This window comes from Marmota flaviventris, chromosome 17 (assembly GCF_047511675.1).
Source record: "Marmota flaviventris isolate mMarFla1 chromosome 17, mMarFla1.hap1, whole genome shotgun sequence".
NCBI classification, from domain to species: domain Eukaryota; kingdom Metazoa; phylum Chordata; class Mammalia; order Rodentia; family Sciuridae; genus Marmota; species Marmota flaviventris.
In genome coordinates, this window is record NC_092514.1 from 73,019,862 (window position 1) to 73,034,974 (window position 15,113).

Consider the following 15,113-nt stretch of genomic DNA (forward strand, 5'->3'; position numbering starts at 1 on the left):
TGGGGAGGCAAACCTCCTCCCTTTGTCTCCTGCTCCCCTGGGGCTCTGGGCACAGTTCTCCCCATTGCGCAGATGGAGGCGCTGAGGCCCAGGCTGCAGGGGACTCCTGAGAGCCGCTTCTTGGTCCTTTCCTCCCAAGGGACACTGAGGTCGTGGGGAGTTGGATGGGGGGGTCCCTCTGCAGGCTCTCGCTGATCCCCATCTTTCTTCCAGTCACTCCTCCTCGGGCAGCCCCTCCCCACAAACCACCTGGCCCGCGTCTTTCCCAAAGAAAGCTGTGTAGACATCCTTGTTCAGATTTTTAAAAAATTTAGTTTAAAAAATTTTTATTGTAAATAACTTTCCATGAAAAAGGTTAAATTGCCCCATGCGGAGGGCGGATGCTGGATGTAGCCCTGGGGATCAGGGTGGAGCAAGACCCCAACCCCGAGTGAGGGCAGGAGCATGGGGCTGCCCCCTTCCTGGTCCCAGTGGTCCCAGCAAGCTCAGTCCCTCCCAGTTAAGTCTTAGCTACAGCTACTCACTACATTAGTCTGCCTGTCCTCCCTGCAGCTTGGCTGCCGGCCCTAACTCCCCAAACCTCAACTTCCTGCTGCTCTTAGCCTCAAGTCAGGCCCAAAGATTAGGGATTGACATCCTTCGTCCTACCCCTAAGGATGGGGTCAAGTGAAGACCCAGAGGCCTTAGAGAGCATCTCCTTGCCCTACCTTGTGCCCCCACCTCATTTCTGCCTCCTCTCGGCCCCCTCCCCCAGTCCATCCCCTGCCACACTCCACCCCAGCCCCCGCTGCCCTGGCCCCAGGGAGGCTCTGTGGAGAGAGGTCCCCAGGGGGTTAATTTGCTGTCACCTAATTAGCATTTGTTGTACCTGGGAACTTTCTCTGGATAGAGACCTGGGGAAGCAGGAGGGAGTCGGGAGAGGGGTGAAGTGGAAGAGCTCTGGGGAGGGCCCTATTCTGTTCCTCCCCAGCCTTGCCAGGCCCCTCCAGGCCCAGTTCCTGGGGTGGGGAGTCGCGGATCAATGAAACACTGTGTAGAGGGGGGCTGAGTGGAGGCGGCAATTCTGGTCCTGGGCCCCCAGTTCTCAGCCTCCTGGGCTTGAATCTGAGGACATCCTGGGCTGGTGGCAGATGGCCTCGTGCAGCCAGCCTAGGGAAAAGTGGCCCAGCCCCTGCCTGGGCGGTGGGGTGTTCACGGGCCGTGTTTGGGGGCAGTTCTGGGCCCTGACCTGGGCACTGTCCGGAGGTGGGGTGGGGCCTCGCCTCTTACAAGAAGGCACCCACGCTGGCCCAGTCCTGCAGGTCAGCGGACAGGGTGGCATCCCCTGCCTCGAATAGGGGCTCTGGGGGCAGGCAGCCACTGCCGCTCTCGTCCCAGGGGTGCTGCAGAAAGGATGTGGCCAGGAAGGTCTCATCGAAGTCCAGGCTGTCGGTAGCCTGCTCCGCTGGAGGACCCCAGGTAGTAGGGCAGTCAATGTGGTGGCCATGGACGGTGAGGTCTACATCCCCATGCAAGGTGGGGCTCAGTGGTGGGCTTAGCTCCAGGGCCTCCAGGGTGCTCAGCTCCCCTCCCAGAGTGCCAGCCTCGAAGATGGCCTCCCAGTCAAAGTTGCCTTTAAGAGGTTCCAGCTCTCCCTGCTCTTCCTGGGTCAGCAGCAGGGTGCTTGGGGGCCGCAGGACTTTGGCCACCCGCTTGGGCAGCGGCTGCTTGCGTTTATGCCCAAGCCTGCCCTCGCCCGCTCCCCAGCCCACCTCCCCTGTGGCCTCCTCAAACTCCCGCAACAGCTGCTGGGCCTCGGTGTTCACGGTCAGCGGGCCAGCCCAGGGGGCGGTGCTGGGCTCCTGCGCAGCTTGGCGGGCAAAAGCCGGGTGGATGTGGACTGAGGGCAGCCGCCGCTTCTTGAAGGCCCCGCTCAGCAAGCGCTCAGCGTACTGGGGGTCGATGCGCCAGAAGCCCCCCTTGCCTGGCTCATCCTTCTCCCGAGGCACTTTGATGAAGCACTTGTTCAGCGACAGGTTGTGGCGGATGGAATTCTAGGCACAGGGAGAGAACAAGGGAAGGAACCACTGAGTCAATGGGGACAGTGGTGATGGAGTGGCGCCCAGTGCTCCTGCACACTCCCCCCATCTTCTCTGTGATGGGGGAAGGGAGGACAAACCTACTGCTCTGACCAGGCGGTTGCAGCTCTGGGACACCAGCCACAGGGCACTGGGAGCCTGGAGTGCTGTCGGGGGCTTTTGTTCTCTGTTGCTGGGATATCTGCCTGCTCAGTCATCCGAGCTCTGAGCCGCAGGGTGGCTCTCAGTGCCACCCCCGTCGCCTGCCCTCCCTCCCTTACCCTGGTGCTTGCGGCCCCTGGCCAAAGCCCCTGGCTCTCCCAGGGCCTGGACTGCCATATCCCCCTGCCTGGCCTGGCCAGTCCTCCCAGTGAAGTGAGTGAGTGGATCAAGGGAGGGGGCTGGGTGTACAAGGATGGTATGTGTGTGTGTGTGTGTGTGTGTTGGAGGGGGCGGATCTGGTGACTTTCCTTGTTTGTTGAGTAGGCTGCTGGCCTGGTCCTTCACCCCCCACAGCCGTCTCTTCCCATCCAAGCTCAGTTGATTATTATCCAGCCAGGAGCATGGGGTTTGAGCTGGGGGCTTGAGCCGCACAGGCCTAGGGTAGATCTTCTGTGAGGGCATGAGTGGCTGGGGACTGTGTTTCTGTGGCCTGGCCCTTTTGGGTGCCCCAGGGAAGGGTGGGCATCCTTAGGTTTCTGTCTCCAACTAGCCCTGGATCCTGACGGTTGAAGACTCTAGGAGCGATGTCTACTCAGCCTCAAACCCATGGTTCTCCTGCCTTGTCCATTCTTGGCTGCCTAGTTTTGTCCTACCCATGCTGGAGTATGGGGGTCTAGACCCGTACAGCAGGCAGATGGGTGGATAGTGCCCCCCAAGATTGGGATGTTTACATGGTGGCCTGGGCCTCTTGGCTGCTCTGTGTCAGGTTCTGGAGACTTGGAACACAAGCCAGTGCAGCAGGCAGAGCCCCTGTGGAAACCACCTGGCTCAGGTAATTGTCTCCCCAGGGAGGCTGGCGAGAAGAGGGGGAGTAGAGGCAGGAAACTGGGGAGGGGTTAAAGTGGGGGCTGGGCAGCAGCTTTATGAAGGCCCAGACCCCCTCTGCTGAGGCAGCTGATCTTTACACCCCCAACCCTTCCCACTAGTATGCTCCCCAAACCAACTGCAAAAAGGCAGGATGCAGAGCCTGACTAGGAGGCCACCTCCTTTCCATTTCTGAGTCTAGCTCTGACAAACCATCCTTGGGCAGGACAGTGTCTAGGAATTCTAGGACTTGGGACAAGAATGTGCCCTCAGCCCATCACCCTCCCCAGGAGACTCTGCCCTGGTTTTGGGGCTGAGCCTGCAGGATGAAAAAATTCCTCCCCCTTTAACCTCAATGGTCTTCATGCTAAAGCCATCTGCCCTCAGGATATTGTCCCTGTTCCCTCTCTGGAAGTCAAAGGCGGTGAGTTCCAAGAACTGGGCTCCTTCGAGGACCTCAGAGGCCGCCCTCCCATGGAGGCCCTGGCTGCACCGTGCCTACTTGGCCTTGCAGATCTGGGATGAGTCCTGTGAGGTGTGGGGAGGAGGGATTGGGGAGCGGGCAGATGCTGCCCGCGCCTCCCCTACCTGCCAGGTGGGATCAGCGTGGCGGAAATAGCAGAAGTTGTCCGTGATCCACTTGTAGATGGCCGACAGGGTGATCTTGGTGGCCTTGCTGGCCTGCATGGCCATACAGATGAGAGTGGCATAGGAGTAGGGAGGCTTCACGTGCGGGTTGGTGGCATAATCCACGTCGTCGGGGGGCGGGGCCTGCAGCCCCGGGGGCGCGCTCCGCGACGTGCACGACGACGTGGGCTTGCCCGGCGTGTGCGGCTGCCCCAGGCAGGCGGGGTCAGCCGCCATCGGGGACCCCGGCGCCGTCGAGCCTGGCACCTGGTGGTAGCCATGGGGGTCCGTACCCCCAGGGGGGAGAGAGGGAGCCTTGGCGTTGAGAATGGAGAATTCCTGCAGCCACTGCAGGCTGGTCAGGCTGTCATCCAGGGCGTCCGGCTCCTCCAGGCAGCCCTCCGGCCCGGCTTCCTCCACCGGCCCTGCTCCCGAGAGGCGCAGCCAGCTCTCCGCCATATCTGCTGGGACTCTCCGAGGGGGCGGTCAACATCCACCGGCTGAGCTGAGTGACTTGCCGCGCTCTCTGCTCTCTGGCTCCCGCGGCTCCGGTTACACAGCTTCCTGAACGTGAACTTCCATCCCGCGACCCGGGAGTCTCTCCTCCCAAAACGAACGCGGTGCCTGCGGGACCACAGCGGGAGCTGAGCACTCTTCCCCCGTCGCGGAGGGGAGAGGGTGTGTGCAAGGGGGAGGCGGCCGGGAAGCTCCCGTAGGGCCCTGGCTCCGACCCCCACGGCTCTGCCTGGCTCTCCCTGTTTCTCCTCGAGGTTTTACTGGCCACGCGAGGAAAGAGGGTAGGGCAGCCGAGAGAAGAGCGAAGATGGTAGGGTATCCCTTTCTCCAGAAGAGCGGGAAATCAGGACCCCTCCCCTCTAAACAAATGGAAACGGGGTCGAAAAGTCTTGGAGGGCAGTACGACAGGGTGGGGACAGGGCTGGTCCTTGAAAAGAGATATTAGGATGAGGGGTCACGGGAAGGGGACAAAGTTAAGGGGGAAGGGGGCGGAAAGCGAGTTCTCCGAAACTCCTCAGATGTCAGTCTCTGAGCCCACTCCTGCCGGGTATTGATGGGGGACCCGACTGGTACCGATGCCCGCCCTTCCGTGGCCCACAGCTTTCCTATCCCTTACCTGGCTCAGAGCGCAGCCCGGGCCAGAGGAAGGTTCTGGAAGAAGTTCCTCCCACCCCCCGCGGCTCTCTGCCCCAGCTCGAGGGCCCCAACAGAGCTTCTCGTCGCCCCCCACCCCGCCCGACGGCGCTTCTCTGAGCGCCAGCGGCCCCGGGACCGGCATTAAGTAGCCGCTCCAAAGGCTTCTCCTGCTGCCATGGCGACGCTCCGCCCCTATAAACAGCTTCCGCCACTCCCATTGGCCAACACGTCACCAAGGAGACCGCGGGCCCTTGCTACTCTCTCTGGCGGCAACTCTCTCGGAACTCGCTCCTTTGCCGCCCTCTCCCGCGCCACCCAGCCCCCTACCCGCCACCGCGTCCGAGATCGGCGCATTCCCGCCCGAGGGCCCCGCGCTGGGAACAGAATGGCGCGCGGCTCCTGCCCGAGGCCCCGGGAACCGCCTTCGTCCCCGTACCCGTCGAGTCTGGGCTGCTACGAGGCGTTGATGGCCCTGGGACCGAGCCCGGGGTTCCAGGGGCCAAGGCAGGGAGCAGGCTCAGGCTCGGGAACCGTATCCTTGGGGTTTTCTTTCCTCCCCTCTGGGCCGCGAGTGGCACTTTCTCAGGTTTCTGCGGCCTTTCCCTCGCTCTCGACCCTGAGTGTCCTCTCTGGTGCCCACAGCAGGTCTGACTCTCTGATGCCACCTGCCGCTCATATTCTCAAAACCTCCACACCGCTCGCAGACACCAAGGCGGTAGGGTAATCCATTGTCTCCGGGTAAGCAGCTTCCTCCGTCTCAGATCCTCAGCAAGGCTCCCGAAAGCCCCCACATTCCAGAGGCACCTGCAAAGGTGCCCTCCCTCCCTGATGGCAGCAGAAAGCCAGTGGGTAAAAGTCACCAACTTGCCAAATTCTCCTAGTGGGGTCATTTGCCCAGTTATATTCACCATTTAAGTGATAGGAACCAAGACTAGGAGACACTGGGGATTAGCACTCCCTCTTCCCTCCCCCTGACCTCCCTCCTGTCACCAGCTTTCCTACTCTTTAATTATTGAGGAGCTGCAGTGTTGGGAGTTCTCCGGTTTAAAGCAGCTCTACCTAGGAGTACAGAGATGGGGGCTGAAGGCTTGGTGCCCAGAAGGCCACGCAGAAAGCTAGACAGTGGGCTCCCACCCAGCAGCATGCCTCCCCTGCCCCTCTCTACTTCCAGATCCTCTCCAATAAACATTAAAGAGTACCTGAGGAACTCAGACCCACCACTGGCAAACGAAACTACTTGGTAGACAACAGCTCTCCTCCCCTTGTAAACAGTTTTATTCATGTTTAAAATCATGCAGCAATCCATAAATATTGCATTCTTGATGTCCCCACTGAAGTGTGCCCACAAGTGTACTCCAGAGTGAGGGGGGTACACAGATGGCACCAACAGCATCACACACACACACACACACACACACACACACCAGGTGTGCAGGCCCTAAAGCAAAGTGAACAACTGGAATGCCTACAGGTGGTGAGACAGCATAGTGTTTGGGTCCGTGCCCAGGAGTTGCCCCAGTGGGGGTATAAACTGGTGGGATGGAATTGAGTAGACGGCAAAAAAGCTCTGTGAGGAAACCAGGATCACCAAAGCACCTCAGAGCATGGGAGAATGCAGACCTAAATTAGTGTGTGCCTTCAGGGAGAAGCCAGGCCCTATTCCACTCTCTGGGCAAATGCTGATAAGGTGACTCCAGATGATTAGGGGAGGAGGGTGGCAGCTACCTGTCCCTGATCAGGCCAACTGAGGCCTACTCCTTTAGTTGGGCTGTTTCTGCTTGCCAAAATATGAGAACAAAGTTGGGGGTGGGGAGGAAACAGGAACTGAGCAACAAAGAGTAAAGGGCACTCTAGCCTGTGGTTGTCTCTGTGTGGAACTAGGTCTTCCTGGGAGAGGACCCAGTGCTTGCTGTGAGGGACAGACACTCTGGGAAGGGCTGCCAAAAATGGCTTCCATTGGCCACTGTTTACCTGAATCTCTTGCATCTCAGTTATTTGCCTAATCATTCCAGTTCACTCCACATTGCAACTTCTGCTGGCAAGAGGAGGGGGCTTTGTGTCCCCCGCCTCCCAAGGGAAGCACCCTGTTGCCTAGTCATACTTCAAGGAAATCTGAAAGTGGACTTATTGCTCAACATAAATTGGCTTAAATTTTAAGTACGGAAGGGGCCACACTCTCTGCAGCCAGACAGAAGGTGCAAAGGACCTGCTGGGCACTGGGATTTCTTTTTTTCTTTTGGGAAAGCTCTTTTAGGATAACTGCAAATCCTAAAAGACAACCCATGCCAGTGGGCCCAGCCTAAGGCTCTCCCACATCTCATCCTCACAAATATTTGTGTTTCCCAAACAATCCCCTTTTCCAAAAACCAGTGGACAAGGCATCCAGACATCTGTTCGAGAATCACTGAGATGAGAAAGGTGTGTCACTCAACGGCTTCTGGGCCAGCCTCACTGGCAGGCTTTGTTTATGTGCTGATTAGAATAGTATCTCTAAATGGCCAATAAGCTTGTGGAGGCTCTACCTCCCCTTCACCTATCATGCTCAGAAATCTAGACAGCAGAGGAAAACACACAGGATGGGGAGGGTCCTGGACGTGAAAGCCCCAACATTGGCTCCCAGGCCACTGCCTGGTCTTAGCTCAAAGCTCTCCACCATTTCCTTTGGTGATCCTGGGCACCAGTTTGAGAACCACTGGTCCATATCTCAGCCTGTTTTTTCAACTATTAAAAAAGGGGGTGGAGACGGGGGCAAGAGGCGTAAGATTCCCCAGTCACACGGCTATAGTGAAGATGAAATAAGGTAAAGACAGTTCTAGCACTGTGCATATAGAGGTGGTCCAGAGACACGCTTCTTGAAATGTCACCTCTGGTGGAGTCCTAGGCCTTTCCTGCTGCACCTGATCAGAAGGCCTCTTGAAGGGTGATCATCATAACGAGGCTCTCAGATTCAGGGCCCCTTCTGAAGCAGACAGGCACATGAGGTGCAGGAGACAACTCTGCTACCAGAAGGAAGACCTGGTTTTTTAACCAGCCTCTGGATGCCACCATCTTCCTTGTCCTTGAGAAAGGAGCTCCTAATGCTTTGTGATGAAAACCACATACAATGCAAGATGGCCTCCCCTGACCACCATTGGTTATGAGGTGCCAGAGACTAGAAACTACCAGATGGGTGTTGGTAACAAAAGCTGCCCAAACTAAGTCGGCTTGATCTACCCCTGAAAGGAAAGAAATGCAGAACCACTAGCCCCAGGCTCTCGGCTCCACCTGCTGATCAGGTATAGCAGATGCAGTCCAGTCTCTACAAAGGGTCTCATGAGTTGGAGCTGCAGTTCTGCAGTTCACTGAGTGGCATCAGCTCACTGAGTAAGAAGGGCTTCCTGTCCCTTGTGAGAGGAAGGATCATGGTTACAGGAGACAAGTAGTGGAAGGAGGAGTGGCCTGAACTCCACATCCAGCTTTCATGTGAGTATAAAAGTCCACACTGACGTGCAAGCCTGGGAGGCCAGTGGTCCAGTGAGGACGGATGGAATGCAAGGACAGGGGTGCCCAGGTACCAGGCAGGTGCTCTCAGACAGCCAAAGGACCCCAAACGCAGGCTCTGTTCTCGGGGTCCTCCAGGCTGCCAGATGATAAGCGCCGGTGCTGGATGTTCAGACGGCTGACAATGTTGTCATCTGACTGCCAGGTATCTGGAGAAGAAACATCAAAGGTTACAGGAGCCCATCCAGCCTTAGGCCAGGTCCACTTGGCATATCCAGTTGGGGAGCCTGGGAGTTTGATATGGAAGCTAGCAGGATGTATGTGACCCAAAACTCCAGAGTGTGCAAGTGTCAGAACACATGAGAAAGAACAGGGAGAAGCAGACACTGACAATGTGGGAGAGCTGTTCCCGCCCCGGCAGGCCAGGTACAGTCACTACCATGGTGGCCCACAGACAGAGAGGGACATGACAGATGTTCCTTGTTTGTGAACTTACCCTAGGATCCACTTCTGTATGTTAATTATTTGGTTCTGGAGTTTGTCTATGTGTTGTGAGATAAGGGAAAAGAAACTGGGCCTAGCTATTTCCTAGGGCAGTCAGAAGTGGGGGCAGTGAAGAGAGCACTTGTTCCAGCCCAAAAGTGCTTGCTGTGGGAGCGAGTGGGGAGCTGGAAGGGGCGGCTACCTGCAGGGTGCAAGGGACAGAAGGCACCGTGAGGCTCTGGCCACCCTCCCCCACCTCTGCTTTTCATCTCTTCCTGCACCAGAGCAGCAGCTGGTGCCATCAGCCCAGGAGACACTAGCTAGAGAGCTGCCCCTGCATCCTGGCTGAAACCCATTCCTGGCACCTCTGTGCACACATGCTAGTTGTGTACAACTTTAGTCACACGTACCTGGGCTTCACGCTTATGATGTATTAACTGGGTGGTCCTGAGCAGGCTTTTTTTTTTTTTTAATATATTTATTTTTAGTTGTAGATGAACACAATACCTTTGTTTATTTTTATGTGGTGCTGAGGATGGAACCCAGTGCCCCACACGTGCCAGGCGAGCACTCTGCGACTGAGCCCCAGCCCCAGGCCCCAGCCTTGGCTTTTTCATCTGCCATGTGGGAGGTAATGCTGCCCTCAGGTTTGCTGTGGGGACTGGGCACTGTCTGACTGGCAATATGTGCTCGAAACCAGCCCCCAGGCTTTGTTCAGATCACCCTCCTATCTCCCCTGCAAATAGGCTCTGCCTGTTCATCCCTTCAGGGCAGCTAGAGCCACCTTCACCCTTGGGATGAAGCCCTGCCCCTGGTGTTCAGTAAGGCCCTTTGTCCCATGGACCCTCTGGCCTCCCTCACAAGGCATCTCCCAGCTGGATGAGGCCCTGCTGGACTGAACCCCACTTCCCTCCTCACGCTGCGGAAACTACAGGCCCTTTTGCTCCTCCTCAGACATGAGCACCCTGGTGCTGGCCACGGCATATTCACCGTTGCACTCCAGAGCCCAGCATGGCACCTGGCCCATCAGAGGGCTCCTTGAGGGGTCAAGGCCAGCCAACTCTAGATGATGTCGGAGCCACTGACACATGGCTGGGGTCAGCCTAGAGTTTGGCCAGCTCAAGATATGAAACCCGTTAGTGGCAGAAACACTAGGATGAAGCAGGTATCGAGTGCTCATTCCCCAACGTGCCCTGGTGTGGTAGTCCATCCTGAGGACAACCTCAGCGAGTGGGCGTGAGCCCAGGGAGGGAGGGGAGTGAAGAGGAAGGGCTGAGCCTTTCCATGGGATCCAGCACCCATGAAGGTGCTTCTTTCCTCTAAGGCGGGCAGGAGGAATAGCAGGCAATACTGCCCATTCAGTTAGAAACCCCAAATAAAATGATTTGTTTGTTCATTTATATAATTTGGTAGATCTCATACCTATTCCTCAATGTTTATGGGGCAGGACTCCGGAACTGCGGCTGTTCAGTAGGAAAGACCAAAAGCAAATGGTAAACAAGAGAGAAGACACACATGCACGCACAAATAAAAACAGCAGCAGCCACACCACTACCACCGGCCACAGCTGCTGGCACAGCAGGAGACTGGGCCAGGAGACTGCCAGAAGGCTGTCAGGGCTGAACTCACAGGAGTCTGTACAAGCTCTACCTTCTAGTAGCTTTAACCAGGGCTTCAAATCAGCTCCTTGTGGAACAGACTTGAGACTCAGACAAAGTCTCTGTGAGCAGGGGAGATGTGGCTGGAGAAAGAGGTGCCTTTCTCCTGGAAAGCCCCGCTGCTGCCCCTCCCCAGTTCAGTCGGGGCAACCTGGCCACAGAGCAGACCCAAAGCTAAGGAAGACACCCCTTCCAGGGAGCCTCTGTGGACTGCTGGATCCGGCCCACCCTCCAGCCAGCAAATGGAGCTTGGATACTTGACATCCCTTTGGAGGGCAAAGGTGCTTTCCATTCGCCTCCTATCTGGGGAACCAGAACTGGCGGAATGAAGAGACCTCTAGAGGCAGGTATGGGGAGCACTTGAGGGAGATCTGGCATCCCCTGTCCGGCCTCTACCAAGTCCTAATTACATTTTTTTCTTTTAAAAGATGGACACAATACCTTTATTTTTATGTGGTGCTGAGGATTGAACCCAGTGCCTCACATGTGCTAGGCGAGTGCTCTACCACTGAGCCCCAGCCCCCTAATTACATTTAAGGGTTGTGATAGTTCAATTGTCTTTGCAGCTTCTCTCCAAGGCAAAGAGAAACTTAACTTAGATTTTCCCTTAGTGTCCACAATGTGCAAACTTTCCTAGTAGCATCTTAGTCTTGGGTTATGAAGCCTAGAGAGAGGAGTGAATTGAATTCATGCCTTGATAAGATTTCATTGGACATGCCCACTCCAATACAATGCAATAATTTTAAAATTATATTTGTATTTCCATTTAAAAAACCCAAGTTGCCTTTGCCTTCTTCCTTGAGAGCTTGTATGGAGGTTCTAGAAGGGGAGTGCAGTTACTCATATACCCTTTTCTACAGAAAGCTCCTCCTTTATTGGAGAAGTCATTCTCTTCGGCTGCGCACACAGTTTTGGGAGGGATGCACATGAAGCGGTGAGGCAGGAAGAGGACACCCGCCTAGCAGGTCAGACGAGCTGAATGGGCCCTGCAGTCCGTGAGGTGACAGATGTCACAGCCAGATTGCCCTCATATCCCTCTTTGCCTTTTCCTATCACATAGACTACTGAGAGCCTTTTCCCAGAACTGTCACCTGCTCCCATCACTCTCCTGCCACCTAGGGAATCTCCACTCACTTCCTTGGCACCACGTCAACTTCTCACGGCTATGCAGTTCTACTTTTACCACCTGTCAGCTCAGACTCCCACCTTGGAGAACTTTTCAGAAGCAATCTCAAGACATTGCCTTCCCCGGTGTGGAGAACCAGAAACCCTCTCTGAGTCTTGGGGTCCTAGAAGACCTGGAAGCTTCTTAGGGGAAGAGAAGCTAGACTTCCCAGGTGCCCACTAACCAAGCATGAGAAAAATGGTGAGGAGGGGTCTTTTGCAGAGCAGTGTGAGCATGGCACAGGGTGAGCACGGGTGCTCCCTGGGCTCCGCTCCCCACTGGACTTCCCTGGAGAGGCAGCATGCACTTGAAGAGGGAAGCAGACTCAGGCAGGGACCAGGGCATGGGAGGCAGTCTTGATGGGGAACATAGCCCGCAGGAACAGTGAGGAGCGGAGCCAGCCTGGGGGTGTCTGGTGGTAGGGTGGGAGTTTGAATGTAGACCGGAATGTGCAGAGGCTCATTTAGACCATGGGGCCCAACAAAGTGAATTCTCCTGACTTTGACCCAACTGATACTTCCAGAGAATTTCCCAGCTCTTTGCTATAGGTATGATGCTAACAGGAGAACCAGAGAAACATTTTGCCAAGGGAGAACATGCACCTTCCCCTCCCCACCTGATGCTTTGGACCTTTGCTAAGGACATGATGGACATTTACAGTACTTATTTATATCTGAGTCCCTCTCCCAACAGTTGCCATAGGTGTTTGATTTCATGTCTGGCCAAACTGTGAACCCGGTTTAATCTTAAAACTGCTGGCTCTAGAAGTGACCATGAGGAACCCCAGGGCTGCTTCCTTCTGCCCTGGTCTTGCTGCCCTCCCACAATCCCGGAAGGGAATAAACATTGATGAACAGGTTGGTCAGAGGAAGTTAGGAAGAAGGAGCACAAAGAATAGGCTCAGTTTCTACCAGCACTATTGGTTCAAACAATTCATAGCAGCTCCCTCTGCCAAGAAACAGGGGTGTGTATGGGAGCCTTGGAGGGGTGCTGGCTGGCAGAGAGCTGCCAGAGACAGAGCTAGGCAGAGGTACCATCCTCACCCGACTATGGACCGAGGATGCCAGTGAAAAACAAATCCTTCCCACAAATCTTCACCAATGAAGCACGCCCATTTATGTGGAACAGAAATGCATTCTCACAAATATTTTTTTCTTGGAAAATCTTACTGTATTGAATACAGGTCCTCCCTGGTTAGGAAAAGAAACCTTGTCTACAACCCTAAGCGAGAGCCCTCAATGTGCGCACGCCAGCAAGCTTGGTGTTGGGCTGAGCAGAGGCAGGGAGGACAGTGCTGGCACAGAATGAACATGAACTTTCACAGTCAGGTAACGTAAATGAGTTAAAAAAATAAACAAACCAGACGGACAGATCTACATTTGGCAAAAAGACATGAAACACAAACGGACAGACAGAAGCAAGGTTAGGAGTGGGAGGGTAGGGAGTGAGTGAGCCCTGGTCCCAAGCAGCTCCAGTCCAGGCCTAACTGGGCAGGAGGCGGGCCATGTGGGTCAATGCTCCTCCTCATGCTCAGGCTGGAAGGGGGTTTGCCCTGGGCCTGTGCAGGAGAAGCAGGAGAATGGATACTGCCTCTTGGGGCCTCACTATGGATTAAGAGACCCGGCAGTATCCTTAGACAAACTAAATAGAGAATGATCAAAGTGCCCTTTGGAAGGCTGGAGAAAGTATCTCCGAGAATTCTGGCTTCCCCCACCACAAGCTAGTGTGGGGCCAGCACCTGCTGTGGCCGCGTCTGGCACAGGCTGATGGAGAGTGGCAACCACAGGAGGCCGTGCGGCTGCAACACCTCCAGCCACTTCGCTGAGCGAGTAAAGCACTGGACCCAGGCGTGGTGGTTCTGAAGCTGAAGCAGGGATGCTGGAGAAGACTGTAAATAGCACAGTGTGAAGGGCCTCTCTGCAGTGAGACCAGGAGGGGCCATCAGACCTGGCCACTTAGGCAGGACTCGGCTTTTAGAGGAGTGTTCTTGGAGCCCTTGAATAAGCACATGGAGGTCAGTGCTCAAAGTGTGATTAACAAGGTTGCTTTATACAGAATTATCCTAGACTCCATTTAATATCCTGTAAAGAAATAGGGGAATACTCACTAATACTGACTAATTTTTTTTTTTTTTTTTTTACAGAGCTAGGGATTGAACCCAGGGCCTCACACTTGCTAGACAAGTGCTCCACCATTGAGCTGTATCCCTAGCACTTCCTGATCAAACTTAAAGTTAGGGCTCCAGGGAGCAGAGTTACCCCCCACTCCTGGCCCCTCCTTTGGAATCCAAATCATATGTGAGATGCAGCTGGTAACCTACAGCTCAGTGGATCAGAGAGCCATTTGTTGGCCTATAAATTGCTGACTGTCAAATTCCCTTTGGATCCTAACTCAGACGTGTCCTCTGAGGAGCTATGACTTCACTTTTAAAGAGCTCCGGCTCTCTTTCTGGGACCTTCATGGAGAGTAGTTGGCTGCCTAAACTTCCTGCTGATGAAAACAAGATAGGCCACCTGACATGGCATCTGCAAGATCACGATGGAGGGTCATGGTTAGGTCAAATTGTAAGAAGAGGACTTTTTGCTCCTTTCTTCCTATCCCAGTATTCTCAGAGCAGGAGTCACTCTTTGCAAAAAACTCAAGGGCTCTTCAGAGGCCTTCTCACTTCCTCTCAGAACCTTAGCACACCCCAAGCCTTGGCAGGAACTGCAGGGCAGGAGTCGGGTGTACCAAGGGTGGGAGCAGGGGTAAGAGCAGAGGGATGTCTCCCACCAAGTTCATGTTCAGCAGACTGCCACTCACCGGGTAAGCAGACCTCAGAGCACAGCTTATTGTCCAGTGCTTTCACGCTTGCGATGTCAAAGTCATTGTTATTGTCACACTCCATACCTAGAAATGCGCATGTCCTCTGGCCTGTAAGGGAGTTAATGCAGTTAGAGAGGGGCTGGCTGTGTTTTTCTCTGCTTTGCTGTCCTTAAAATAAAAATCTTAAGGATGGAGACAAAAAATAAAATCATATGTTAAAAAAAAGACATTAATTAAGTGGGTAAAGAGCAGACAAAAAAAGGAATCAAATCGTGTGGGCATGTCTGGGTTCTCGCACCATCCTGATTTGTTTCCCTCATTGGCCCCTTTCTAGCTCTGCTCCCTAAGAATTCAGATCACTGCAGAGGGCTGTGGGACACAGGCTCTGCAGAGACCACCATGGAGGGCAGCTGTGCCCAGGCCAAGCTGCTGACACTGTGGCTGGCAGAAGCTGGAGAAAGCCAGGGACAGTACTCTGCTCATGCCTGTGGCTATCTTGGGTCCAAGCGGGGTGTGTTTATGACCACAAGGCTCTGCAAAATGATAAACACATAAAACAACAACTAAAGGGCTTAGCATCCATAATTTTGCATTTCAAATCAGAATGACCACATTCACAAAATTATGATTTACTCTCTTGCAGGACTAAAGTCTTTGAGT

At 54.8% G+C, this 15,113-nt stretch overlaps 2 protein-coding genes across 5 annotated transcripts in view; both read right to left on the bottom strand.

The window, feature by feature from the left end:
- Nucleotides 1-790: 790 nt before the first annotated feature.
- On the bottom strand, nucleotides 791-4,873 carry Foxj1 (forkhead box J1). The gene is made up of 2 exons (XM_027955755.2): nucleotides 3,672-4,873; nucleotides 791-2,033 (listed from the first exon to the last, which is right to left on the bottom strand). The coding sequence occupies exons 1-2, from the start codon at nucleotides 4,167-4,169 to the stop codon at nucleotides 1,266-1,268; spliced, it is 1,266 nt and encodes a 421-aa protein (XP_027811556.1). The 5' UTR covers nucleotides 4,170-4,873; the 3' UTR covers nucleotides 791-1,265.
- A 1,241-nt stretch (nucleotides 4,874-6,114) lies between these two features.
- Rnf157 (ring finger protein 157) overlaps nucleotides 6,115-15,113 on the bottom strand; it is a 69,459-nt gene continuing 60,460 nt past the window's right edge. For 2 of the 4 annotated variants that reach the window (XM_027955648.2, XM_027955647.2), the window contains exons 18-19: nucleotides 14,451-14,561; nucleotides 6,115-8,551 (exon numbers count right to left, since the gene is read on the bottom strand). In XM_027955648.2, the coding sequence (XP_027811449.2) occupies nucleotides 8,430-8,551; nucleotides 14,451-14,561 (233 nt within the window). In that variant the 3' untranslated portion in view covers nucleotides 6,115-8,429. Of the gene's footprint in view, nucleotides 8,552-10,247; nucleotides 10,289-14,450; nucleotides 14,562-15,113 lie in introns of all 4 variants that reach the window. The other 2 variants (XM_027955649.2, XM_071603575.1) reach the window with 2 other exon arrangements.

Bases quoted from the DNA above. Each gene is read 5' to 3' on its own strand.
- Foxj1 (XM_027955755.2), bottom strand. From the start codon at position 4,169: ATGGCGGAGAGCTGGCTGCGCCTCTCGGGAGCAGGGCCGGTGGAGGAA. The intron at 2,034-3,671 runs GTAGGGGAGGCG...CCCTGTGCCTAG, and splicing joins ACGCTGATCCCACCTGGCAG to AATTCCATCCGCCACAACCT.